General features: G+C 45.4%; 1 protein-coding gene across 1 annotated transcript in view; it reads right to left on the bottom strand.

The window, feature by feature from the left end:
• The window catches only part of INSR (insulin receptor), a 52,649-nt gene extending 31,855 nt beyond the window's left edge, over positions 1–20,794 (bottom strand). Inside the window, exons 1-2 of the mRNA XM_075076820.1 lie at positions 20,433–20,794; positions 12,499–13,050 (exon numbers count right to left, since the gene is read on the bottom strand). Coding sequence (XP_074932921.1) covers positions 12,499–13,050; positions 20,433–20,514 — 634 coding nt within the window. The 5' untranslated portion in view covers positions 20,515–20,794. The remainder of the gene's footprint in view (positions 1–12,498; positions 13,051–20,432) is intronic.
• Positions 20,795–27,860: the final 7,066 nt, after the last annotated feature.

The following is a 27,860-nucleotide window of genomic DNA, read 5'->3' as shown; positions in this document are numbered from 1 at the left end:
TCCTTCTGTTACCAGATCTATTTCCCTCATAGATACATCCAAAACTAAATATTGTAAAGCACGTCTTCCAGTAATTTAATAGGTGTCATGGTTTTCCCTGAACTGACAATAATTTTTTTTCAAAATCATATTTGAACTGTGGGAAGGGGAAATGTATGCAGTATCTCATTACTACGCATACTAGTATCAAATACATAGATTAGATGCACCCATATAATATTCTCTCAACTACTCTAGTCATTTTGGCCTCATCAGCTCATGCCCATTAATTTATACACCCTTCTCTCTTTGCCCTAAAGCAGTAAGTATGCTCTCCACGGTTTATTTCTAGGTATAAGAATTTACTTAGCAGTACTGAAATAGATACCGTTTGCTTGCAGTCCCAGAGACAAGCAGTTGAGACCTCTTTATGGAATGTATTTTTATTTACTACTTGCTCTTGTCATCTTCAGCATACCAGTGAGGCCCATTTTCAAGTAATTCAATGTATACTAATACGTGGACCCACACAAAACTATCCAGATACAGGTCTGCTTAATGGCTTCTCATCACAAACATCCTGATCCCTATAGTTCTGATCTATAGGATGGGTGCTGGGCCACATCACTCTGCTCCTCTAATCAAAGTGCCAAATGAGAACCGGTAAAATTGACCAAAAGCCACACAAATACAACCCTAAGGAAAAACAAATGGCTATAGATTAGTAAGCCACTAATTAACAAGTCACGCTTAGCGGCTGTTAAACTGTTTCTCCTTGTAAATTATGCAGGTGTAATCTGAAGGAACCTCATCCCAAGATAGCTGTGCCATCCCAATGAGGAGACCCCGACAAGGAGGGAACTGAATCTTCTGAAGTTAAACTCACAGGAGAGCTTGGATTCTTGATCTTTCTTCCACAATAGTTAATGGCTCCAATTGTCAATTGTCAGAATCGTGAAAATTCTGTTTTATTTCATGCCTCTGACGTGGTAAGCTCTTAAAATAAAACTGACTGCCCCTGAAGTCACTTTGTTCAATAATAAGGAAGAACAGTAGCAGCAACAGTCTCGTTATCTGCCCGTTAAACTACGCTCAGCCATCAAGAGAAACAGGACCTGCGTACATAAGGCGAGCTGTGCAGGCGTGCGCCACGGTTGCTAAAAAGCTTCAGCTTCGCGGATGTTTATCAGCACGGGATTCAAGATACAGTCTAATCACCAGTTACCATCAGCATTGTCCATTTCAGAGCAATTAAGACTCTTCAGAGCTGGTCTAATTGATACCATAGCGTGAGGCGTGACACCTGCCGATCCCTAAATGGGGTAATTACTGGGGGGTTGGGGGTGGAGGCGAGGGCAGGGGGAACCTGTGGAAATAATCTTACAAGGGATAGAGTTCTCTGAAAAAAAAAAATTACACAAACTAGCACTATCTAGACAGAAAAAGAGATGGGACTCTCCTCTACAAGAAACCTGAAGCCGTATCAGTTTCTCCAGGAACAGAGAGTCTTTTTTTTAAGCTAACTACGGGCGTTTCAAATCTCAGCCCAGAGCTGCCGTTACCGAGATCAATCTTCAACCTGCAGAAGTTTCCGAGATGCCGCCCAGTCCATCCACCTGTCCAAGGCCAGATCAAATACTTTACCTACGACATTTCTGACAGTTGTTTGTCTAAACCCGTCTTAAATTCTGCCTCAAGGCACTTCCTGCATTCGCCACCTGAGGTTTATTGAAGTCTAGCTCCTCAGCAGGTCGCTCTGATCAGCTCCACGTTACAGACAACCACCGAGGCGCAGAGAGGGGCACAGAACCACCCACGAGGCCAATGGCAGCACCGAGAAGAGATCGGTGGCGTCGAAGTCCACATCCAGCACACGATCCTCTGCAAAATGCTGAGTACGAAGTGAAACCCTTGACAGTTTATTGCCGAGCCCTGCTCAGGCTCCTTCAGTGTCAAAACAAGGCTCGTATTTGAAACCGTGCCGCTTCAAATTAGGCTTTGGGTGGATGGATGTATTACTGCAATGGACAGTCACTGGCAAATCTGAGCACCGAGAGTCCTAGAGCGTGTTTGAAGAACACAATCTGGAGTTCTTTTTGTTATCACAGATTAGAGCATGTGGAAAAACAACATGCTCTTCCCCGGTGCTGATCAACAAGAACCGTCATGCAGCAACTCCTCCTTTCGCCAACAGAGCCATGCAAAACACGAGGACGTTTTTCTTGTCGCACCCACCAAATTCATGCAACGTACAGGCTCCAAGTGAACATTTTATATTCCCCAGAACAAAAAGTGACGCTTGATGCAGATCATTAGTTCTGGCAGACTTGAAGACCAGTTTTGTGGACTAGAAACTTTATGTCTAAGCACTGAAAGAGCAGCCAAACACTATACAAATTATTTAAGCAGCCCTGCAGATAAGGTTACTGGAGTGTGGAAAAGGTAATCTACACATCACATTTCTTTTGCTATTTTAAATAGTTGTAGAAACCTGCTGACGAGGTGAGAGGTAGTTTCAGATAAAGCACCAGTTTCCACATAACTGATTTTTTATGAAGTCTCCAGGTAAGACGGCACGTTACGCTCTCCGGTCTGCCAGAAACAGAGAGCGTGCGGAGATTCCCTGTGCCTAAAACCCACGGAATCGAATGAACAGAGAAACAGTTTATTGAGCTTTAAAGGCTTCCCTTCACATACAGTTTTAAAACAAAAGCCTTATTCCTTTAAGCCGTGTTAAGGCTCCACTGGACGAGACTTTCAGACGGTCAGACATCACACTGAGGAGCTCCATTTCCTCTCTGGCTTTTGGGAGCTTTTGAGGGGTACTTACAAGGGAACTCTTGGACTCATTCATCCCGAACTGAAGCTGTGTAAACATACCCAGTGCGATCGGCCTTCCTTCAGAAAGATGACATTCAGAAAAGACTGAAGACCAGAAAAAACAAGTCCTGTTTGCTTTATTAAATCACTGCTGTTACGTTTTCACTACCCATAGAATAGAATTGGTTTGTCTTTGCAGAAAAGACAAGAGAAATATTTGCCTGATACTCAAATGTTAGTGAATATTACTCGTGAAGTATTAAAATCCTTGCAGTGCCGTAATGCAACACGGATGCCTAATGAAGTTTAAAATGGTAACAGAAAAATGCGTAGTTATCCCGTGATGTCTGCTGACTTGCACGTGCCTTATTCCTAGGAAACCCAATACACTGGGAGAGCTTCCTGCATCGTTCCTAAGATTTTCTAATCATGTCTTTAGCAGTGCAGCAGGGTTCAAGCTCACCTTCAAGCGCAAGCGTTCTTTACGTACTTTCTCACTCATTAACAGTTGCCGATATGAGTTTTAGCGTAATGTCTGAAGTTTCTGTGTGAGGGATTTCCAGATGCCGAGTTCAGTGCAATAGCTGGAACTCGATCTTTTTTTGCCACAGGTCGCTTAGTAAAATCTCAGTTACTATTTCAGATGTCTCAGAGCAAACAACCTGGAAGCTAATGGCATCTCACTCGCATTATCGAAAGCAAAGCTACCAAGTTCAGAAGCTCTCCCAGACACCAAATAATCCTTCCCTCGAACACCCAGTAGCGGATTTGGCCCTCTTCATGTCAATAGGGGAAAAATCAGCCCGCATACGGGCAGCCCCATTTTGTGTCATGTAAAGTGCCGTGCACTTTTGCCATGCAGGAGCGTTACATCCCAGCACCGAGCTCCTTCCTCTTGGCAGGAAAGACCCGTCTGTTCCTGCACCTCTGAAAATGCCGCACAGAGCCCAACCTCACCGTATGCGAGCTCCTTCACTGCGACTGCTGCCCCTGCCCACAGGTATTAAAGCCCTACATTGCTCTAATGCCGTGTGCTGGTGATGTAATTAAACCCCCACAGCTACAAAACCAGAGAAGATATCAAAAATTGAGTTGGAAATTATGGCTACACAACCCCAAGCCGTGCCTGGTCCCTTGCCCTGTAAACCTTCCCTTGCTTACAGTCCTAGAGTCATGCAGGCTTTCTTTTGATTAACAAATTGAGACCAATCTCCTCCTTCCCTGCCCAGACAATTCACTTTTTAAAAAAAACACTAAATGAGGAATCGTGCTGAGGGGTCAGGCTAAAGTGAACTTAAAGGAGCACAAAGAACCAGAAAGCCAGCAACCTGAGACATTACTGCTCTCGGTCTGCAGGTATTTCCTCCGATCCCTGACAAGCTTGCTACCTAAGTTGCCTTAACTCTGTGCATTGACTTAAAAAACATCACTCTTTCCCTGTAACTTGAGCTCAGGCTCAGCTCATCATGTCAGGGCCCTGAAATTCCAGCGTGGCCACATACCAGCAGCAGCAGCGATTCTGCAGGAGTCCCAAGCGACCAGCTCAAAGATGTGTACATCTCCAGAAGCCTTCAAATTGCACGGAAAACAAAAGATTGGAACAGTTCTACAAACAGATTAATGAAATTCCCCTTCCCCAAATAAAAAGACCTTGCAAATTTTACAGTCTTCATTGGACCGATCTTGCTAAATACTTGCCACCCTCACTATGCTGGTATATGAGCAAGGGTCATAATAATTCACAGCTCAACTGTCTGGCACCTGCCAGTGCTTCAGCGACTACAGTGCGGGAGGTGTTGTCTGCAAAAGCTGAAACTGCCTGATTTACAATGGAAATAGAGCAGTATTTCCCGACATCCTTGAAAAGGGGCACTTCTAACCTGATACACAAGATTAAAATCACATTTATTTTTCTGGAGCGTGCTGAAGTGATGTCAGCAAAACCACATACACCCCGAGTTCTTTAAAAATATGTAGAAGAAAATTAATCCCAGCATTCTGTTGAAAGCTATTCTAACCAGACTTTCTTTCCAACTCTTGTGGGATTTCCTTCAACACATCTTCTTCCTCAGAGCCTACAACCTCTCAAGGTGCTGGAGAGGCAGCCTCTGGCCAGGCAGATAAAAAAGCATGTTTTCAAATTAAAGGATTCATACCAAGGGTACTGAGCTCCTCGCTGCACAGAGCACCCTCTTGCCCTGCCTGTGTCCATCCCCTCAACAGAAATTCTGACCCGATTTTGAAGAAGGGAAGAAATTCCACGTTTAGAAAACTTTTTGCACGTGAACAGGTGCCAAGCACCCTGCCCCGTTTTTTCAGTTCATTTAAATACAGATTCACATGGAAGCCAGACTCCAGTGAAAACACCGCACTCACTTAGCCAAAATTCAGGCACTACACAGAGCCAAAGTTAATTCTCTGTTTGTTTTAAATGTCACAAGCCAAAATAAAAGCAACACTGAGGACTCTCAAACAATGTCAGCCCAGCCAGCGCAGTACCCTCATCTCAAAAAAATCTAGATAAAGACGATGAACGCACACAGTTGTAATCTACAGCATTTCAGTGACCAAGCCGCGGCGCGCTGCTCGGTGCGCTTACGCAACGCCAGCCGCAGACTTTGGATCAAAGCAGCAACTGAAATAACTCCAGGCACGTACCGAGCAGCTCAGCCCGCTGCCAGGCGATCCCAGCCGGTGCCCCCACAACTTCCCGCTACTCAATGTTGGGGTTTTTTTTCTGAGCTAACCAACAGCCCTAATTAAGAAGCATAAACATCCCAGCAAGTTCATTCACATCCCTCCAATAGGAACTTGCACACAATTATAGGATATAATTGGGAAGCATGATCATTGAACTTTTAACCAGCTATTGTTACAAACTGAGAGAAGGGTTAGTGTTGCTTCCTCCAGGACACGGTGGGTTATTCACCAGCTCTGTAATTAATCAAAAGGTCCTGAAATCCTCAACCTTTCAGCAAGAAACAATCTTTGCTCTGAGCACACCTGGGGTTCTTTGACCTTTTTTGTGTTTTGCTTTGTGTGCGTGTGATTTTTTTAAAAGCAAAATCTATTTACAGAGGCAATCCCTGTCAAATACAATTCCTGAGAGAGAAAGATGTCCCAGAGAGCTTTGCCAAGTGACATATTTTTCTTGGTCTTCTTACACACACTGAATATACTTCTTTGTATGGACTCAGTGGTTCACAGTCCTTTAACAAGAAGGATTTCCAGTTCCTTCATCACAAAATTAAATGCTACACCACCGTACACACCTTAATTTGCTCCATCTGCTCCTCAGATTTAGGCATCAGAATTGCATTTGATTTAGAATACTTTTACAATTAATTAATATTTTTAAGATTTACAGTACAGAATCATTGTTCTGCCTTCATTAAGAGGGGTGAAGGGAGGAAAACGTACCTGATATATATGTACTGGCCAGTTCCTTACGGCATCAACACGCCCCCAACATGCAGCAGGATTCGCTCTGAACCAAACAAGTCTCCTGCTCCCCGAGCAAACACATCACACCAGGCGAACCATCTGCAGCTCTCCCATTCAAGCATTACCAACACAGGCTAGCTCTATTGCTCAGTATTATTATTTTTACATTCTGTGGCTTCCTGATTCTACATCCATCCCCAGACAACAGGATTTTCCGACAAACGTGTCTGCCAAGCGCAGTCAGTCTTCTGTATTTTGTCTAACAAGGGGTAGTGCGGGTTCCCTTGTTTAAGCAAACAAGGTACCTGGAACTGTTCTTGAAATGGGAAAAATAAGTATTGTACCTGAAGTACCCTTGGCACGCTGCCCTTGGAAATCACAAGCAGTCAACGTCACCACTGAAGATCGAACAGAGATCTCAAAACATCTTCCAGTAATGTTAGCATGTGAAGTGTTAAACTCCTCTCAGCCTCCTCAGTGGCCCAGCCACTGATCTGAATAACAAGTGTTTTGGGGAAGGGGCTAAGGACGAAAGGATTAAAATGGCAACTCAGACCAAACAAGACAAAAACTTTTCCAATTTTCCCCATTCGAGCAGCAAAATACCTCGTTCTCCTTTTTAACTAATCAAAAACCTTTGCCTTGACAAGACCTCTATCCAGAAATTAAGATAACTTTGGGGAGAATCCTCTGTATTTGCTGCTTATTAACTGTTGGATGAGCTAGGACCTAGGTCTTGTTCAAATGCTCTGAAGATGGAGCGGATCTGACAGCTGCTTCTGTCTAAAGTGCTGGTTGGGAATCGGGGCAGGGGAAGAAAACCTTCACCCTCCCGACATTGAAGTAAAGTCGCAGCAGTGAAGAAGCCGAAGAGACATCATTGTGGTGAGCCCACGGGGGCTGCGCGCATGGGGATTTCTCAGAAAGCGGAAACTGTTCAGTATTGAAATCCTACAGTCTTGTGTCACGCCAGGTCGGTGGAGAAAAGCCTAACTAGATGCTTCCTCACAGCCCCAAGTTTTGTTCGGTGTTTTTAAAGTAAGTAGCATACTCTTAAATAGTCATTTGTGTGGAGGGATTGTTTCCACCCCTTTTCCCCCCGTTGCAGGCTGTATCACACCACCAAGCACCATAAATCTCTTAATTACTCTTAATAAGCTGAAGTGAATTAGTTGAGGATGTCTAGCCGTTTGCAAGCATCACAATAGCCCAACCACAAGCACTACCTGCACTCAATAAAGCTGTCGCTTGGCAAGGTTCAGAACAGACACCCCAGTGAGATTATCGGGTGTCAACTTCCATCTGGCATTTGTCAGAGCTAGGGGGAAAAAAAAAAGGCAGTTCTTATCAGATCTCCAAATAAAAGGAGCACTTCCACTTCATGTGGAAGCAACTGGAAAAAGTTTCTTTTGTGTTTGAAGCTTTAAAAATATCTTGCCCTTGAGGCTGGCTGAGTCTGTTCAGTGCTTTGAGACCCCTTTCCCATACAAAGGTAATAAAACTAAGCTTATAGTTACAGAAATTCCCAGCACGTAAAAATTACAGGAAGCTGTTGCTAAGTAATATTTGTACCTAAGTAAACATCGCAAAACGTTTCCCACACACACCTCTGAACTTGATTATTCAAACCTGCCTTGAAGATGTTCATAGTTGCAGCATTTCTTCTGGCACCGGTCTCTTTTAAAGCACTCGGTGCTATTTCACAGAAGTTGAAAGACATTTCAGGCTGAGCAATGTTTTTCCCCGAGCGCTTTGTTGTGTTGCTTGTACCAGGAAACATAACAAGCCACTAAAGCCACCCTTCAGTTCCTTACCTGTCCCCTACCCGTCCCAGAATTTTCCCTGGGTAAGTCACAGGAAAATTACAGAGAGATTCTGTTGTGTCCCTAGTCTCCAGAGCTGCTTCCCCAATATCATAAAAAAATCTGGACAAACATTGTTATTTTCATGTGGTACCTTTCTTTAGCAGCTCCTTTGCACGGCAATTACTCCAGACCGTCGCCCCTTCTGTCAGCTCTGGTTTACCATCCTCTTCAGTTGGCCCAAATGGTTTCACATACCTTCCATTTTCATTTACTGAGGTTAGTATTTTACAACAAATTCTAGGTTGCACTTACGGAGAGACACAACCTTCGGTTTTCTCACATAAAGCAAGACAATAGACTGAAGAAAGAGTCTGTCTATGAACCTGAAATAGCCCACACACTCTCAATAACTCAAATTTCCTCGTAGCGTGAAGTCCCAAGATGAAGAAGATAACAGACTCCTACCACAGTTGCATTCAGGATGAACCGGAGAACTTGAATTTTATCATATCCTCTATGAATGAAGCCCTTATTTCAGATATTCATCCTTATATTCCAGGAATGTGGCACTCCAATAGTCACCAAGGGAACGTCTGATGCTGCCGATCGTTTTCCTGTTCATTTTTATTTTGCCATTCCACTTTTCCTACCTGTTACCTTACTCCACCTCCAGATGACCCAATATGCAAGTAAAAAGGCTGAACCTACCTTTATAATTAGACTGTCAAAAACATCAGACTGCTTCAAATTATGTATGGACAGAGAAGACTGACTGCAAAGAGAATTGGCAGGAAATCCTGTTTCAGAGGGAATTGTTCCTTCCGCAAGCGGAGTGACAGACATATAGCGGTTTTATTACATTTAAAAAAAAAAAGTGGAAAAAAAAATGCAAAATATGAAAATCATGTTTGGCAGATCCAGACTGAGGTCTAGGACGTGGCATTTACAGCGTTTTTGTTGTCTGCATTCTTCACCAGAGACGCTCTCTGCATGAACATGCTGCACCGAACCAAGAACTATGTTTTTATGGCAATAAAAGTAAGTACACATGTTTAACAAAAATCTTACAAAAATGTGGGCTGAAAAGGTACAAAACCTCCAGGACAAGAACAGCACTTGGCTGCCATAAACAGCATAAAGCTAGACCCGAATTCCAAACAGACTACATATTTCCCTCCCTTCCTACCCGAAATATAACAGGAGTTGGCCTTAATTGAACCGGCTTGCTTTTCACACCAACACAAGTCATTTAGAAAAAGGAAAAGACATCTTTCCGGAAACACATCCCACCCAGTGCCAATGTATGGTACAGCCACCTACACACCTTTGCACTCACGCACAGATTCCTCAAGATTGCAACCGTTTTTCAAAGCGTGCAGTTGCCCACAAATCCTTTCAGTTCCCCCCCCAACCAGTTTCATCCACAACCTTAGCTCTAACGTCTGTAAGAAGATCCTTTACTTTGTCGTCTTGAACATGTTATCACCAACTGAAAAAAAATTTCTGGGCTGGAGTTATAGCTGCAAGGATGATTCAGACTTGGATGTGTGCCTCAGAGATAATTACATGCTACAACTGAAAGCGAGTTTTGGAGTTAACTGGAATATCTGTGCTGATTAAAATAACGAAATACCAAAGATGCATGATCGATATGAGATGTGGCAGGGATAACGTGAAGGAAGCTGCCGCAGGAAGCAGGCACGGGAAGGTCAAGGACTGCGGTGGAAGAGATGGGGGACACGCAGGGACCCCACTCCCACCCCAACCATCTCCCTTCCCACTCACACGAGACCTTTCCGCGACACCTTTCAGCCTTCCCACCTGCGTGCCCTCAAACTTCTTGCCCGTCTCCTAATTTTCTCCAGCAAGACTCAAAAGCTCAGCAGGCTGGACAAGCTTGCCAGCTCGGGCCTCATCAATTGATCCTCACTCTGTAACATCAAAGCAATCAATATTTACATATTCTTTCGGGATTTTTTCCGGTAGACAAAACAGCAAACAAAATACCCTGACCCACAGTCCCAGGGCAGCAGTGCTATCAGCTTAGACAGCAACAGCTACCCATCCCGAGATGCAAACCAAAAAACAGCAAACAGGAGATTCTACACCCAGACTTATAAAACAAACTAGAGCTACAACTAACCTGCGTTAAACAACACACAAACCCAACCTTCCCCCAAGGAAGTTATGAAATTGCTACATTGCACTCCAGCATTGGTTAAAAGACCAAAGAGCAAAAATAAAAGAGGAGAGTCCACGAGAAACCAGAGAGATGGGAGACTTCAGCAGAGCATTAGCTGGTGAAGATTCCCAGATAAGCTGCAAAAATGCAGAGGGGAGGATACTGCGACATTAATACCCTCGGTACTGGGAGTTGCTACGAGGCTCTTCAGGCTAAGGAAAGCCAAAGCACAATTCGCACAAGCTTATAAAATCTTGACAAAACAATTACACACGGTAAGGATACGTTACGGCTGGCACGAGAACAGAGAGCACAGCAATTCCACCAACAGGTTCACTAAATAAATGTCACTTGATCCCTACCACGGTTACTGGCGTGCATGTGTGTGTTTAAAGTCTAAAGGCTACTCAAAAAAGTCTAAAAAGTCTAAAACACTACTCAAGCTGTTAAAATAACTTTAGAAGCAGGTGTCACAAGGCACAATATAATACAGATACCAGCCTGTTGAGAACACCAGCTACCAATAAAAATACAAATCTTAGCATTCAAAACAGAGATAAGCGTGGCTTGTGAAGTGGTTTTGAAAACGCATACCAGTTTCAGCCAAAATATGTAGGAGCATTGCTTCTCTAGATCTTCTACAAGGAACACAGGAAACCAGATGGGAGCATCTGTGTATGACGACTTTTGAAACCATTTTCAAATTCAAATTTCAATTTCCAGTTCAAGCCAAATGGCCTCACTAGCTTGGCTTCCCTAGGCAACTAAGCGCCGATCGTGCGTGAGACTGCACGGATATCCTCCAACAGATTTAGCTGAATTTGTGCAAGAGGCTCAGGAGCTGCGATTTCTGCCCCAGTGGTAAAATATTACATTCCTACAGGTCTCATGGAAATAGGCAGTCATATAGAGGGGAGAAACCATACATTCCAGTCTGCTGCAGCACAGCCCCAGAAAATTCACAGGAATGAGGGACATTATGAACAGTCCAGCCACAGAAAATGTTTCAGTTAGATCTTTAACCTTATGAAATAGCAGGAAACATACAACATGAACACATAAGAAACCAGGTTTCGGCACTGATAGTAACTGTACGCCAAAAGAGTTTACAAACTAAAATGCTTTATAACCTTATTTTTCGTTTTAAAAGAGGAACGCACACACACGCTTGCATCTTCTTGCTCATACCCTGTTATTCTGGTGACAAAAAATAACCACTTTCTTTAAAAGGAAGCCAGACAATTTTGGGGTGAGGAGTAGCAGAAGGGAAACCACATTAATTTCATTAGTTTATGCATGCTGGTAGGAATTCCTTCTTGAATTTGGCACTTAGCACTCAGAGTTGCCCTTTACAGCTTGGCAAGAAATTCTCTCCAGCCCGCAAGTTTCCTAATTTCGTCTGAGGACACACTGCTTCATTTGGATGCACCACCTCCAGAAAGACAGACAACTCTAAATATGTCACTTTTACCTCAATTCACTTTGCTGCCCGTCAAGTCAGATCTAACATAAATCAAAGTAAATATATAATTAAAACTAACCATAAGGTCAGTTCCAAGTTTGGAAAAAACTAAATCTGTGTGAAATCAAAAGCAACCCTAACACAGTTTAAGAACCAGAGTTCAGGGGTTGCAACAGCAGCCAACTTTCCAAACATACCTTCTCCCCTGAACCAAAACCCCAGGCTCAAAGCCCAGTTATTTCACCCTCCCCAGGACTCCTGCTTCGGGCAAGCCCTGTCCAGGCCCTCTCTCCGCCTCCTCCTTTTCCCTTCAGGTCTGACTTAGCTTCCAGCTTCTTTTTATGGCAGGAAGGTTTCAGTAAAAACGTAATTGCACCTTTCTAGAGCCAGGTTATCCCATAAAGACCTTCCCTTGCCGTTCGGTTTCTGCCTGCTGCAGCCCTTCAGTCAATCCCAACTTTTAATCCCCTACCCAAGCCCCAGCAGAGATACTAATACCACTAACTAGTATACAAGATACCTGTTACAGTCCATTAAACTTGGGAGCTCTAGGCAGTCCCTAACTTTCCAGAGAAACTAAGCACAACATTTTTGGATACATTATTCACATTAGTGAAAGAACTCTTAAAGCAGCCCCACCCCAAAGGTTCTCTCTTCACCTGTCTAACATCAATTTTGAGCCTCGGTTTTAGGAACCTGTGCTTAAAGACAGCAATTAATAGCTCCCTATTAGCCCTCCAATAGGTCTGACAGGTTAAACGTTGACAGCAAAACCATAGCTGACATACATCGCTCTGCAGACTGACCTCTCTGACAGCGATCATGGGTCCAGCAGCGTTCAATGAAAATGCCGTTTATCACAGTAGGCGGACAGTTGCTCTTCCCTTTCACAGTTCCCGGACACACATCTCCACACTCTTCTTTGTCATCCTTGTTGGCCACGATGTAATTATCTTCTACAGAATCCAAAATCCTTGACCAGTCGATCGTGGACAAGTAACATAATTCGTTGTTCTTCTCAATCCGCACGGCGCCTCGCGTAATGTTCATCAGGTTATAGAGGCCGATCTCTTTCAGGTGAACCATCTCAAAAATGACTAGCGCGTAGTTAAAAAACAGATGAGTTCCTCGAATCACAGTGAGGTTAGGGAAAAGCCCCTTTAAACTCTCCAGGCCATACACGCGAAAAAGAAGCAAGTAGTCTGTAATCATAGTCAGCTTAGGAAAGCTGAGCTCGCGGAAATCTTCAGGCTTGGTTTTAAACATCAGCAATATTTGCAAGTGGCCCTCAATCACAGTGCAGTTCTCAAGCATGTTCAGCCGGGTCAGATTGTTGCGAATGTCCATGCTTCTGCAAACTGGAAGGCAAAGAACAACCTCGTTTATTTATTTAAGAAAAGGTAATTGTTTTAGTTCCCTAAATACACGTTTTTGTCCAACCGCACCACAAATTACAGCTACGCTCAGAATTCACGGTGAGGTCCTTTTCAGGAAAGCGTGCTTCAAGTGTAAAGAAATACACTGTGGGGAGCGCTCCCTGGTATACGATTACAAAATAAGACTGGAAGAGTATTTCATCGTTTTTTTTTCTACCATCTTGAGTTTCTGGCTATTACCTCTACCACGACTGCAGTTGTAACGCCAGTCTTTAGACGTCATTTGGCATTTACAAAAGTAAGAGATGTCTATGCAACCGAGTCTGTTTTCTTTAGATAGTTGCCAGAGACACACCTACCTCATCTCAGATTGTGCAATTAATGCCAGTGGATTAGAGGGAGTAATTTAGCATGGTCGTAGGGAGGGGAAGATAGGAAAAGAATAATGGCTAGGAAATGGTAGTTCTTTGGAAGACGGCAGAAAAACCTGGAAATACGCACATGCAAGAGTACAGCCCACACTCTTGCCCAGACTTTGCTGACAGGAGTAATTTACTACACTAGTAATTTTTGCCCTAAGCATTCTTTTCGGATTAGGTGTTTGGGCTTTTTTGTTATTATTTTCTCAAGGCTGAAAATCTCCCTGCCTTGACTATCTGGGCAGTTTATTTTAGCAGAACCAGTAACCCACAGAACTGGCAAAGCGACCAATTACATGAAGCATAAATTAGAAGGTAAGCAGAATAATATGAATCCAGGCACCAGCAAATGGAAAAGACAGAAAACAAAAAGTTTGAATAGGGAAATTCTTTTTTAAACTCTGAAGCACAGGTAAAAAATCAAGAAGGAAATTTAGAGCAGCATGCCTGTGTAGCACAACAAAAGCCCCAGTGATAACCCTTTTAAAACCAAACTTCATAGAAATACACAGCCAGACCTTAACGTTCAAGGGACAAGCCTGTGGAAAGGGAAGCCTGCCCGGCAACACAACGGTGTAAAACAACTGTTTCCCCATCCTGTCCAGGGGGATTCTTTTTTAATTTGGGGGGTTTGTTGGGTTTTGTTTATTTTTTAAGACTGCATCCACTTTAGGGATTATCTCCTTTGCCTATAGCTGAGACAGCCCCCTCCCGTCCCGGTAAGAATTAAAAGCCCGGGATCTTTACTCTCTTTGCCACTGTACGTAAAACTCACTGACTGTAACACTAACACGTCACAGCTTCAAGGAATCACCCAGCAATAATCAGGCCTTACAAAATCGGTGTAGAGACAGATGTTTAATAGTTACGACTGTCATAGTTTTATACAGACCTGACAGTTTTATACAGACCACTGCTGTGGGGGTTAAAAATAAATTCCATGCAAACATCTTAATGATTATTAAAAAATTTGTTCCACCACAATTAAAAAAAATAAATCTGGCAACACTAATCTAGGATTTGGAGCAATGTTATTGCCCAATGGGATTTTTTGGCACTATATCCAAGTCGTTTCATAAATTGCTTTCTGGAAGAAAAAGCTAATTCACGCAGTGCCTCAAAGATCAAGGAGGTACTTTTAAGAAGTGGGAAAGAAAATCTGATGACCAACTAGCAGCAACCTCTTTGTCCCATGAAAATCTGCAGCCAAAGTGGAAGTAAGCCGGAAAGCCGTCTTGCTGCACATCCCAACCGTGGGCTAAAAGAACTGGGAGAGCAACAGATTCAGTTTAAGTACTCTAAATATTTATTTTAAACAATTAAGATAGGTATTTCCAAGGAAGCAAGTGCCTGACGGGGCGGGACAGTGGTTTCTTCTTGAAAGGAGAAACAACAGAAGGACAGATAAAACGCAGACACTGAAATTCAACGTACAAGTCTCCAGTGCAGCAAAACTATATGATAAATTAAAAAAACCAATGTTTCGGTTCTTAAATTTGCTGCTTGCTGAGCACACAGGCAAAATACAGCAAGCTAAGGTGGTGCCCATGACCAGCAAAGCACTACTTAGAGTAATTTGAATGCATACAGCTGACCTTAAGGAGAAGGGAAGGTCAAAAGATACAGCTCAACTCTACAGACTAAGGATTACTTTCAAGAGTAAAAGCTCCAGGCTTTTATTGTGGCTCAAGGCCACCAAATGCATCTATACACTAAGTATAATTACCCAAGTCTTTCATCATTTTGACTAGAATTAGGTAAGTCACTAGAAGTTGGCCACAAGCTGGGCTCCAGACAACCCTTAATCCACACAGCTACCCCTGCTCAAGAGCACAGCTAAAGAGAGACAGGTGAAGCTTCGGAGTCAACAGCAAAGCATTCTGAAGTTTTAAATTATCATCTACATCTACCACAGCTGGAAGTACACGTCCACAATCCTTCAGTTGTTTGCATTTTAGAAATACTGTTGTATTTTTCACCAGCTCTCGTACAGAATGCGTTACTCGTAATTAGTGCTGCCAGCACGGACCAGACCGGAGATACCACATGTCCTGGCAAGCCAGGATGGGACCCGAGTTATTCAAACTGTGCTGCTTTCAAAGCTGAGCAGCAGCAATGTAACAACCTGGCACAGACTCTGCCCTGCTCAAGGGGTTCCAACACCGGGGGCTGCTGCACAAGTCCTTTTAATGGAAGGCAACACCAGACACTGATGTTGGCCTGGTGTAGACACTTAGGAAGAACTTAAAACAGATTAGAGGATTGTTTCTGAAATAAACAATTGAATAAAAGGCTAACATAATTGTAAATCTTCAAAGATTAAAAGGGTTTACACAGATTTTTTTCCCACGTTTAGAGAAAATTACACTTAAGAACTATTTTTCATGTCCTACTTCAGTTTCATTTAAGTGACAAATACCACCACGGTATCTGAGCTCCTTTTTTTACCACCTCAAGGATCGAGGAGAGTAATAAGGAGTTAAGAATATCCAAAACAAAACATGCTTTTTTGTTGGAGGGTTTTCAATCTTTTAATGCTTTTGAGTTCTGTTCAGCAGTTTGGATCTTCTGCTCATGCAGTAGCTGCTTAAGTCACCCCATAAATTTATTGTTACCAAGACAACAAGAAGCAGTTTTAAGCAAAGTAATAAGTGTTTTTCCACAGCTTCTCTCGATAGCATTTCGTCTGCAGGGACTGGGGAATTAATCAACAATTCAGTATGAAGGCTGGGCAGGTTTGATCCCAGGAGGAGGAGAGCAATGTCGAGCAGTCAGCTAGAAGACAGACAACCTGGTTTCAAAAACACACATAAATTAGCTTTCAGGAAAATATAAATCTCAAATAGATTCTCCAGCAGTAGGCCCAAAGCTGTTCCTGGTCAAGCTACTGGCAAAATCTCTACTAAACACAAATTCCTAAATTTCAGCAGAAACAGGCTCCACGTCCAGCAGCGCAGCACTGCGCTGCCAGAGAGGAAACACTCCTCCAGCCCTGGTTAGCAAGTTATTCAAAGTAACTGGAAAAAAAAACCAACATCATTATAGACATGCTTCATCAGACCCCCAAGAAAAAAGTTGCAAGGCACGCTCTTTAAAAAACAAAGGAAAAAAAATCCCAAGCTGCCAAGCCTCTTGAACAAACTAGTTTGGTAACAACCTTAAAGTACTGAATGAAGAAACTAGATCTGATGTCAGAGGTTAGTTTTCAAGATAGAGTCTAACAGGGGAAGTCCTGGAACTTAAGCCTTGTTTATAGTAAACTATGTGGATACCAAACCTTAATGATTCACTGCTGCTACAGAGCTCTGGCTCTTCAACCATCAAGACCAGAATAATGTAGCGTTGCACAGAAAGATCACAAACCACTTAAATAACTATCAGTTAATTATGCATTTTTATAGTGTTCGCTGCCTACTTGAATAAACAAGTTATTGACAAAAAATTGCACTCGCTTTGGTCAAGTCAAAAGCTTTGCAATTCTACTTAAGACTTTTAGCAGGGGTATTAAGAAACTGGAAAAAGGACTTTCGGGAGTTTCTCAGTAGTTAGCCAAGACAGGAAAACATCCTGTAAAGCGACAGGTTAGTAGGAGGGACTAAGACAGCTTCTAGCCTACCATGGCAATCTTATAAGAAACATAAAAATATCTCATTGCAAAATACCAATTTTTAAACTTCAATTTTTCACCTCAGCCATTTAGGTCTGAGCAACGAAGCAAATGGAGACACGGACTCAAAAGCCAGCCTGTCCATAAACCTCCAGCTCCTGCAGGTAACACCTCAGACGCCTGTTACCTTTCACTACTCGAGGGAACGTTGCTGAACCGAGGGCAAGCCTGCCACGGAGGTCACTTTCTTTAATGCCAAAAGCATGTATAACCGCACAGCCTGGCCTATAAAGCTGGGTTTGCTGTATCGCTGTGCTCTCCTTGTTCAAATCACAACGAAACCCACGACTCACACTCTACGTCTCCCATGCAAAGATAAAAGGCAGTGAAGTGATAGCATCCCGGGCCCAGGGGAGATCACCCAGGGTAAGGGCAGAAGTCAGTACTAACAGGCTTTCAGATCCTCATACTTCAAAGGGAGCAGGAACAGGTTTTACACGTTGCCAGTATCAACGTAATTTATATTCTGCAAGACAGTCACCCCAAAATTGACCTCCAGAAAGCTTACAGGTCTCACAGACTATTCAGAGAGACAGTTAGCGTACTACCTGTCTTTAAAATAGCAAGAGGGCAGGCTGGGATAGCTGACAGACGCAGTCGTCGCCTAGTTCTGATACAGCCCTGCCCTGCTGCACTTACTCTTTCTACTCTCAGAAGCAAAATTTCATTCTAGACAATCTCGCAACATCAAAAATTAACACAGCGTTAAGGTGGAACCAGGGACCAGTTTCTTAATGCGTTTATAAACATGAAAAAAAATCTGTATGAGCCAGAAATAATAATTAACCAGCAAATTATTTTAAAAGGCTATTTCTAAAGAAATACAAAGTGAAATTTGTCCCACCTGAGGATTTAGGTAGGGGGATCTCAGCTAGATTTCCATCTCCCACCATCAGCAGTGGGTGATGGAGAACACGTGTGGGGCCCAAATTTAGGGGAGGAGTTTAGAAGGGGAGGAAGCGTACTCAAAACTCTAGGGACCATATTGATTAGTTGTCTGCTAATCACAAAAGAAGCCCGAAGCTGCTCAGCTGATAGATGCCTAAAACTAGGTGAGGTAAATCCCACCCTAAATACCACAGCTAATCAATTGATGTGCATGAGTCATGTGTGAGATTTATTTTGGGAAGTTGCATTATGTTTACACAGTGATAAAAAAACCCACACAAACCTGTTTTTCTTCACAAAACAAGATATATGCATCTTCATTTTATGCGCAGGTCAGGTCTCCTTTCCTTAACCCTTGCTTCTACTCCTCTCAGTAACTCCTGAACTCACCAACTAACTTCAGCCACATGTAGAAGAGAGTTCTCATTCCTAAAAGACTCATGAAAACTGAAGATGGGTTAAAGAGGAAAAACTCAGCATCCCCATCCAAAGGATGCTTTAAGCGTGGACTCAAATGGTACTGACCCGCCTACACACATACTCTCTGCTGCTTCCCCCAGCCTCTTAACCGAAATTGTCTAAAAGAAGTAAAGGGAAGAGAAATATACGGGGCACAAGAAAATCTACGTACAGTTGGGCTCAGAGATGGGGGGATGCTGTCACTGGAGAGCAGCGTTATCACGGGGCCTGTTTGTAGAGAATGCAGGACGCAAATCTCCAAGAAAGCAGACTTCATTAGTTCCGTTGCTCAGGGAACAACTTGTTTGCTTATGCAACTATTGTACGTGCATCTACCCTTTGAGCCACGCTGATGCAGGCCTTCGCGTGAGCGTGTTGTTTTCCATCAGCACTGTACTGCTGGGTGATCTAATCATTCTCAGAAAATGGAGTCAAACGACAAAGTGGCTGAAAACCTTTTGAATTAGGGACCTTATCGTCCAAACTGCCTGCAAAATATTTACAAAGTATTTGCACTGCCTGACAGATGTAAAAAATATTCTACCCCAGACTCTGCCCTGACATCTCACGCATCGCTCCCGTTTCTCCATCCGTGAATTGTAGAGCGTATTTTCCTACCACGTAGTAACGCAGCAAAGATGAGGGAGCTCAGACCACTTGCAATGCACTTGCAACCCAGAAAGCAGGATATGATTTAAACAAATACCTAAGAAGCTTCAGTGCAGTAGTAGCAATAATGTTGTCAAATTAGGAAGCACCGGGCCCAAGTTCTGTATTTATTATTAGTGCCATATGTCGGCTACCTTTTCCATTTCTCTGTTGGTAACGGGCAGGTTTGTACACGCTTGCCAGCTGGAAATTACCCTCCCCAGTTAAAACCGTACCACTGGTATCTTTTAAGGCTTCTAATGTAAAAACATGCACAAGAAGGAACCTGGGGTATTTCTGAAAACTAAAACATGTCTGATTGCTGGGAAAAAAAGAGGCTGTTTTCAGGGTACATCCTACTTCTTTCCCTGAATATCGTACAAATAGGCAAAACTGCACATCGTTGGGCTGTCTGCACTTGAACCGATTCTTTTGCTCTTCCCTTTTCTGATGGAAGCTAACAGGTAGACGATGGGATTGCCTAGGAGACAGTCAATTTACATAACCAGCTAGCTCTCTTTAAAGAAATTCTTTCATTTTATTAATAAAATTCTTGTAAAGATCATCCAAAAATAAAAACCCCTACCTAGAAGTATTTCCTAAGCAAGTTTATTTAACATAACCCAGCAAAACAGCTCGTAAGGCTTAAACGTGTGTCGGCCACGGATTTAACAAGCTTGCCACCGCCGACGCAGCACCTTTATCCCCCTACCTGGTATTTTACAAGACCCTGTTTGGACACCGATCCCCACCTCCGAGCTCCCCCCTCTTGAGCGCCTGGGGACTGGGAAGGCCACCTACGAGTACTCCTGCGGTTACAGCCAAAGCCTCCCAGCTCCCCGCCTTGCCAGGCTGAAACCCCTCTGGAAGCAGAGCCGGTGCTGAATCCTCAGGCGAACCCGGGGGAGCTACAGCCCCTCCCGGTGCCGTCCCAGCTCCAGCCTCGGCCGCCTCCGAGCCCTCCCTCCCGGCCCGCTCTGCCCCACGGCGGTTTGGGGCGGGGGGGAAACGCCGAACCCCGGGATGAAGGTGACCCGCGCCGCGCCCCCGCCGGAGGCCGGCGGGCCCCGCTCCCCCCCGCCGCGGGCCCCGGCCCAGCGGCCGCAGCCGCCGGCCCCACGGCGCGGCCTGGCGCGGCGGCCGCTCGCCCCCGAGCAGGTACAAAGGGTAAAAAGCGCGGCGGCGGCGGCGGGGCCGGGCCGCCCGCCTCGCCCCCTCACGGCCCGCCGCCGCCGCCCGGGCCCCGCCGCCCGCCTAGGCCGCGCCCCCCGCTCCCCACTCACTCTCCCCGCGGCTCCGGCCGCACCAGGCCGCCAGCACCACGGCCACGGCCAGCGCCGCCGCCGCCGCCGCTCTCGGTCCCATGCCCGCGTCGTCGGAGCCGCCGCCACCGCCGCCGCAGAACTCGGCGCGTCCCGGCGGGGGCGAATCAGAGGCCGCGGGGCGGGCGCGGGGGCCGGACCCGGCTTCGCATCGTCGGTAAGAGTCCCGCAGAGCCGCCGCCGCCCCCTTTATAGCGGCCGGCCGCCGGCCCAGGAAGCGGGGCTCCCGGCCCCTCCCTGCCCCGCGGCGTCGGCCCCGGCCCCGCGGCCCCTTCCAGCGCAGGCCGGGCTGGCGGCTGCCGCCTCCCTGGCCGGTAAACAAGGGGCTGCCCCCGTCAGCTGGGAGCGGGGCGGCGGCAAGAGGCGGCGCGGAGCCGGGCAGGGGACGGGACGGGGCAGGGGCGGGGCGGCGGCGGCATCCACCTGCCGGGGGCGGCCCCGCTGAGGCGGCGGCGGGGAGAGGGCGCCGGGGGAGGCCGCGGCGGCTCCGGCCCGCTGCAAAACCCGCGGAAGGTGAAGGCGGAGGAGGGTCGAGCCGCCCCAGGGAGCGCTCGGGGCCCCGGCAGCTCCGAGCGAGCGGCAGGAGAAGCTGGGGAGCTCCGTAAGGGCCGCTGCCGGGGCTGGGGAGGGGGCAGCCGGCTGCCCCCCGTGGCCTAAAGCCCAGCCTACGAGCGGGGATGCTGCCCCAGCTGTGCCCCTTTCCCTCCTCCTCCTGTCAGGAAAGCTTTTGGGGGAGGATGGACTCGCTAAACAGAGCGGGTAAGCACCTGCTGAACGGTACCGCTTTCAGTATAAAAAGCCCACGCCAAACAGCCATTTCAAAGTTCTGGTTGCCTCTTTCTCCTTTTTTTAATCATCTCTGCGGTGGAGTCGTGCTAAGCCATGACACGACTTCCAGTAATTTTACCTAGCACTTGCTTTCACCCTTTTCTGCAAGATACTGAGCTAAAAAATGCTTCATTCCAGCAGTTTATAATTCAAAAATACTTGGTAAATATATATTTTGTTAAAATCTTTCCCCCACCATCTTCAGCCTACATCAGATCTCGCTTGTGTATGGCAGTTCCAGCTCAATGGGCCGGTAGGCAGGCCAGGGGCCACCAGCCCCGCGCCGCGGCTCCTTTGCCTAGGCACTGAACGGCATTAAGAGTTTGCACTACTTTAAATACTTCGTGCTGCTTTTCCATGCAAAGGAGGGGTGCAGTTGTCACCGGGGTATTACGTGGTTGCAAAGGGGAGGAATCACGTCGACTGTGGTATGGTCTTTGAGGTTTCCCAGTGGGTGGGGTAAGGTCGAGGGCCTGATTTTACTAACACACCTAAGCATAGCAGTATGAGCTGTGATGGCACCTGTGTAACAATAACCTCAGCTTAGCATTTGCAAGCTATTGAAATGCTCACGCGAAAGGCCCTGCCTAAGTGGGGATGCTTTCTCTGTGCCCGTTCTAGCACGAGAGGATGTGCGCCTGCACAGTGCCTCAGCTGCTGATGCAGCCTGGTGGTGTGGGGAAAGGATTTCCCCCCACATACCCGCTCCTGCTACTCACAACCCTCAAGTGCAGAACAGACTCAGAGCCTAACTCGTTTCAGAAAACTTCAGGAAGTAAGGACAGTTAAGGAATGGAAACAAACAACAGAACTATGTGTTATCTGCTTGCAAATTAACCTGCTTTATGACTATGGACTTTGCATAAAGCAGATAGACCCAAACAGCATCCAGAGAGCTTGGGCTATGTGGAATTTGTAATGTGACTGTAATAGCAACCTACTTTTGCTTACTTGCTTATGTTCTTTTTGCCTTTCATGTAATAATGATATCAGCTTACAGATTGGCACAGGAGGATTAAAGTCTACAGATTTATTATCTTTCCCTAAAATACTATTTTTAGTTTCCAATTACTGATTAAGAACATCAGGGTGCTATCTCTCCAGCATCTTTCATACACTCACTGCTACATACGCATCATGCTACAGTACACTAGGGCTGCGATCAGATAAACCACCAGTAGCAATGTGGGCACAAAGAAATGCAGCCAGCACCTGCTTACTCATTTCTTTCCAATAGCTGCACTACAGGCTCTTCTCTAATGTCTGATTCAAGAAACTACTAAAATCAGTAGGTTGATATATTAACTATGACTCCTTTCTCCAACAAAATTCACAGTTCTTTCTCCCTTCCACAGGTGTTTCATGGTTTGTTTAAACTAACTTGTAACTAAGCAGTGGCGTCTGCTCTGAACTGTGACACATGCAAACTTCTGGGGTTCATTTCTGAGGCCTCCTAAGAAAATAAATACAAAGTGTCTTGAAAGAGAAGGTATTTGACCCCAAAAATACATCTTTTTTTATTTTGGTCACTTCCTTACTTAAAATGAATCTCTGAAGTAAAAACTGCCAAGGAAGGCAAGGAAAATGGGTTTGGAACTTTGAAATAATAGTCTCTTTTCTGACCTTTAACGTTTTTTTCCTCTTTGATACAGAAAATTATGTATTATTACATTCCTGAATAGTTACACTTGCAGCAGGCAAAGGGTATTCTTTGTAGGACAAAATTTATAGAAATGCACAACAAGTATCAGCCAGGTTACTGTCTGTGTTTGTCGAACCCTCAGCACACTCGGAAGGCAGCGATCTTTTGCTTTTTAAACTATTTAGAAAATAAGCGTGACAAAATTTTTATTCTACTTTCACAGCTGGAACCCAAATGGTGGTTCCCCCACTGTGGTGTTTTCATGAAAACACACTCCAGTTTTTGTCATCTTTGGCATTTCAGCTGAGGGAATGCACACGAAAAGTGCTGTATACTATACAGTATGAAAGCAGAACATCACAAGGTAATGCAGTAAATTTACAGGCCCCATCAAAAACCCCAAAAGAGCTGTCCTACAGATTCATCTTTGCTCTACAGTCACTTCACAGCTGCCAAGAATCACAGGACAGAATAAAAGGGTACAAAAAAGCCAGAGAAAGAGCAATTTAAAGCTGTACATCTCATGTCTCCTTATAAAAGGTGCGCGGTGTCTGTAGGGTCAGTGCCCTCCAAGCAATGGCCTCCACTGTTTGAGAAAAAATAAATGCCAGCCCTTCTCCTTCACTTGTTAATGTAAGTCTACAGAAATATAAAGGTTAAAATAGTCTAGGGCTATGGGCATGTTGTTATCACAACCAAAGCTGCTTCGGATTATGTTCCTTTTACACAGCACACCTGGACTTTGACATATATTGTCACCCAAAAGAAAAAAAGGGGGGGCCCAAACCTTGCGCTCATTTTTTGCATTCTGCGTGCACTGCTCTACTGTAGCCTGCAAGGGCTGAAAAGTCTTCCTGGAGCTGCGTCCCAAGCTTCCTTTTCTGTGAGACTGGAAGCACGGAGTCACACTGCTCGTGCCCTGCAAATGCCTCCATTTGCAACCAGCCTAAATGCACCAACTTCCTGACCCGCTCCCAGCTCCTCCAGATCAGCACTGGTGGGAGCTGAAGTCCTTGGAGGCCCATCCCTGGCAGCAACATCCCTAGAAGAGGAACCACTTTTGCACGAACGACTACGGGACTTTGTAAACTGGCGCGACGTTACTCCCTACCTTCTGAAAGGGCTGAAACTGCCAGTTTTCTTACCATTCCCATTTAGCTTTCCCCTGCTCAAGTTAACAAAGCTAAGACAGAACGAGCTGTTTCAGCACCAAGAATACAGCTCTTGTCTCCAGGGCCTGCTGTCCACAGCAGCGCCGTACGCTGAACTCAAGCTGTGTCTGCACGCTGCCCTCGGAGCATGGTATTGACAGAACTGCGTGTGGAGAGACAACACAGCTTGGCTTCCCCAGCACCGAGGCGCTGCGCTCGCTGCAAGCTTCGTGTCGTGAAACTGAAATGCATCTTTTTCTCTTGAAATATACACTGGAACCAAACGCACGTGCAAAGGTCTGTGTTTGGGTTGGGTTTTTTTTATTTAGCCATACAAAAGTAGAGTTCCATGCTAGTTAATCAGACCAGGAATAATCAAGGAACGCAAAAGCTTTGCGTCCAAAAGAAGCTCTAGCGCAGTTGACTCACCAAGAAGGTACATCGGTAGTAATTCTAAGAACGAAACAGCTGAAAGTCACTTCAGTGACCCAAAGCCACACAGCAAACCAGAAGGCCGAGCTGACAGTCAGAATTCTCACTTTCTGCTTCAGCCGCTGTTCAGCACAGCCTTTTCTTAACAACAGGTTGCAACTGCCCCGGTGACTATTTACCCTGTTGTCAGGTTGCTCTATTTTTATTGATTTGTCAAACATACTTTCCTGCTCGCCAGTTTCTCACCATGCAGTACGCACGTTATTCAGCCTCCTGTCCTTTGAAGACGCAGAAGAGTTGCTGTTGAAGCCAACAATAGCTAGGTCTCTGCATCATTGACAGGATGTTGCTGTAAAGGTTACAGAATTGACTTCTCGGTGACCAGACCCAAAGCTGGGAGTACAGGAGAGCTGACCTCGGAAAATTTATCTCATCCTGTTTGGAGTCACACAGAACCATTTGCCAAATCTCTTAATATAAAATATTTCACGTCATAGATTGACAAAGTTCCTTTCTTACCCTTCCTTCCGTCCACACCAAATCCGATAAGTGACTGCTCTCTTCTCAATGGGAGAAAGCTCAGAGGATGAAGATCCGGTCACTTTACGTGCTAAGGACAGAAGTCCCAGTTTTTTTACTTTTGAAACAGGAAACATTGTCAGATCCTTCTGGATAATTCTATTGTTACATTAGCAAATACAACCTTTGCCGAAGGTGGAAATGGCAGAGGGCATCTCTCTGCCACATGCAGTTTAAAGAACCCGGAGATGAAGGATGCAAAGGAAATCATGGCTCTCCACGGCCTACTGCAGCGCTGCCTCGCTTCATCTCTCTTTCGGTCCAGTTTCTGGTTTTGTTCAGTTTGATTTTTGGATGTCACAGAGGCAGATACAATATTGGCCTTACTTTCCATTCCGTGGGAGACATGTTTGTTCTAATTCAGCATCAAACTTTTCAATTCAAAAGGCTCTAGATTTTTCTTCACTGCTACACGAACCCCACGACAGTCAGCGTTCCCAACCTGTCTCTCGCACACGGGGCTCAGCTGCAAAACAGCGCAACGGATTTACAGCTGGCCGTCAGTCCCCTCCAGCCTCCTCATCCACCAGGCTTTCCTACAGCTTATCACAGTGCACCCAAGCCAGCCCCGCGTTTAGTTTGCAACGACCTACTCCGCTGCTGCCAGGCATTGCTGTCCTCTATCAGCAGCCACGTGCGAGTTAGCGGCTGCAGCAGCGTCACTCTAACACGTAGCACGGGCATGCCATGCTCCAGGCGACCAACTGGCTACACCCGTTCTAATCTACAGCTCACCACCCCTAACCTCCCCTTTTTATTTATTATTATTATTATTTCTTTACACTAATGCATGTTTTTGCTGATCCAGAGTCAAATTTGGAGGGACAGCCCTCTGGCAGGGGAGTTCAACGCGTAGCTGCGTGCTGCACGCCGCTTTATCTCATGTTTGGCATTTTGGACGACACAGAACTTCTAGTTCCCATTCTGATAACCAGTTTGTTCTGTAGCTAGGAGACACGCCCTTTCTTTGTAAGTGTTACAAATCAGGCATATCTAATCCATTATTCACTAACCGCTGCTGCTTCCCACTTCCATCTCCTATTAGGAGGTAGCGCTCATGCCAGAAATGTCACGGCAGTGTCATGTGACAGGTGGTATTGATTTAGCTAAGTCGGGTTTTAATGTCACTCTTGCTCAGTGGGAACACACCGAGAGTGCTCACCAAGCCCCAGCAATGTGGCGGATCAGGACAAGAGCTACCAGCCAGCCCCACGCTGAGCTGTGGGACTCAGGAATGCCATCAGCACTCTGCTGTACACCAAGAAATTTGATTATTATTTTCTGCTCTTATCTGCTATATTATCATGGTTAAAGTTTTTTCATGCTTGTAACTATTAATCATAAGACTTTGATTCTCAGGTTTCATGTCAGGTTTACAGCAGAGATGACGAGAACAGAGAGGACTCACCCAGTATCACAAGGTGAACGGTCAGGACCAGAACCCTGCTCTGTCCACTCCATCGCTTTCACCCTTTTACAAGATAACCCCTTCTGGCAGAATAGCTGCCAGTTCTGGAAAGCTGCTCACAGCCTATAAAGTCTGACACACAGAGGCTTTGTAAGGTAAAGCCCAGGGAACACATGCCCAAAACGAGCTGAGATTCTCCAGCCACGGGAGCCACTGTATCCAGCGTTGCGCTCCTGCCATACACGTGTCCTCACCGACAGCCTATCTACTGTAAAAAACCCTGCTAAACAGCACATCTAGCTGTGATTGAGGACACAGCTTGAACATTAAGTCTCTGTCACCAGGAACATTTGCCAGAAAAGCTCAGACTGACCCGTATTTACTGTTGCTGCCAGGCTTGGGAACACTGCATTCGCTGGCCTGACATGACACAAGTCTCCAAAACATTTAATTTTTCCTTACTTGCTGTCTGAAGGAGGTAGTCTGCCAGGAAGCCTACTGAGGCCCAGCCCTATGCCTGATAAACATCTCTCCATCTGGATTTCCCAAGTTTTTGGGAAAGTTAAGCAATTCTCACTTCACAGTGTTTGCAACTCTCAGAGAAAGCTATTTCTATATATAACATTATTCTGTAGAGAGAAGCACATCAGAGCCCCTGTGCTATGAAATGGAGCCGAGGGCTGCAGTAGCAGATCATACAACCACCACCACCCATACGTTAGTCAAAAATAAAAACTGTCGCTCCATCTACGAAATGCCAAAGCCTTCAGCGATTGTTTATTCTCAGTACTACTGACACCGATCTTCCGAGTGTTTTTGAATGACTATAATTACTAAATGGACTCAAGAAAAGCACAGACTGCAACCGCCAATTGACAAAACAGCCATTGTGCGCAGGGAGACTGCTGGCCACCGTGGCAATTAATCCCTTTGGTTTGCCAGGGCAGAAGGTAACACTCTTCCAGCGGGTCAGAGGGATCCAGAAGCTCAGCGCTGGAGTCACTATGCTCCACGGTCACGCGAGATATCACAAAAGGTGCTAGGAGTTACAGGATTCAAATCTCAGTTCTGGCAGTTCATCCTTCAAAATAGTAAACAGCCATAAAATGTCAACAGTCAAACGTTAAATAGCATGTGTTTCTGAACTGACTTCCTAGCAGGCTTCCTTGTGAAGGAACTGCTGTTGACTTGGACGGGTGGACAGTTTCTTGGGTGCAAGCGATCGCTAGCAGTTCCCTTTCAGGTCTTTCCAACTGAACTTCTAATTGCTAAGTGCCAAAAAGTTACAGCCAACACATGGCTGATAGCAAAATTCAGCTTTAAACTTGTCTGCAATGACGCACCTAGTC

The sequence above is a fragment of the Phalacrocorax aristotelis genome, chromosome W (assembly GCF_949628215.1).
Source record: "Phalacrocorax aristotelis chromosome W, bGulAri2.1, whole genome shotgun sequence".
Lineage (NCBI taxonomy): Eukaryota > Metazoa > Chordata > Aves > Suliformes > Phalacrocoracidae > Phalacrocorax > Phalacrocorax aristotelis.
This window is presented reverse-complemented; position numbering and strand designations above follow the sequence as displayed.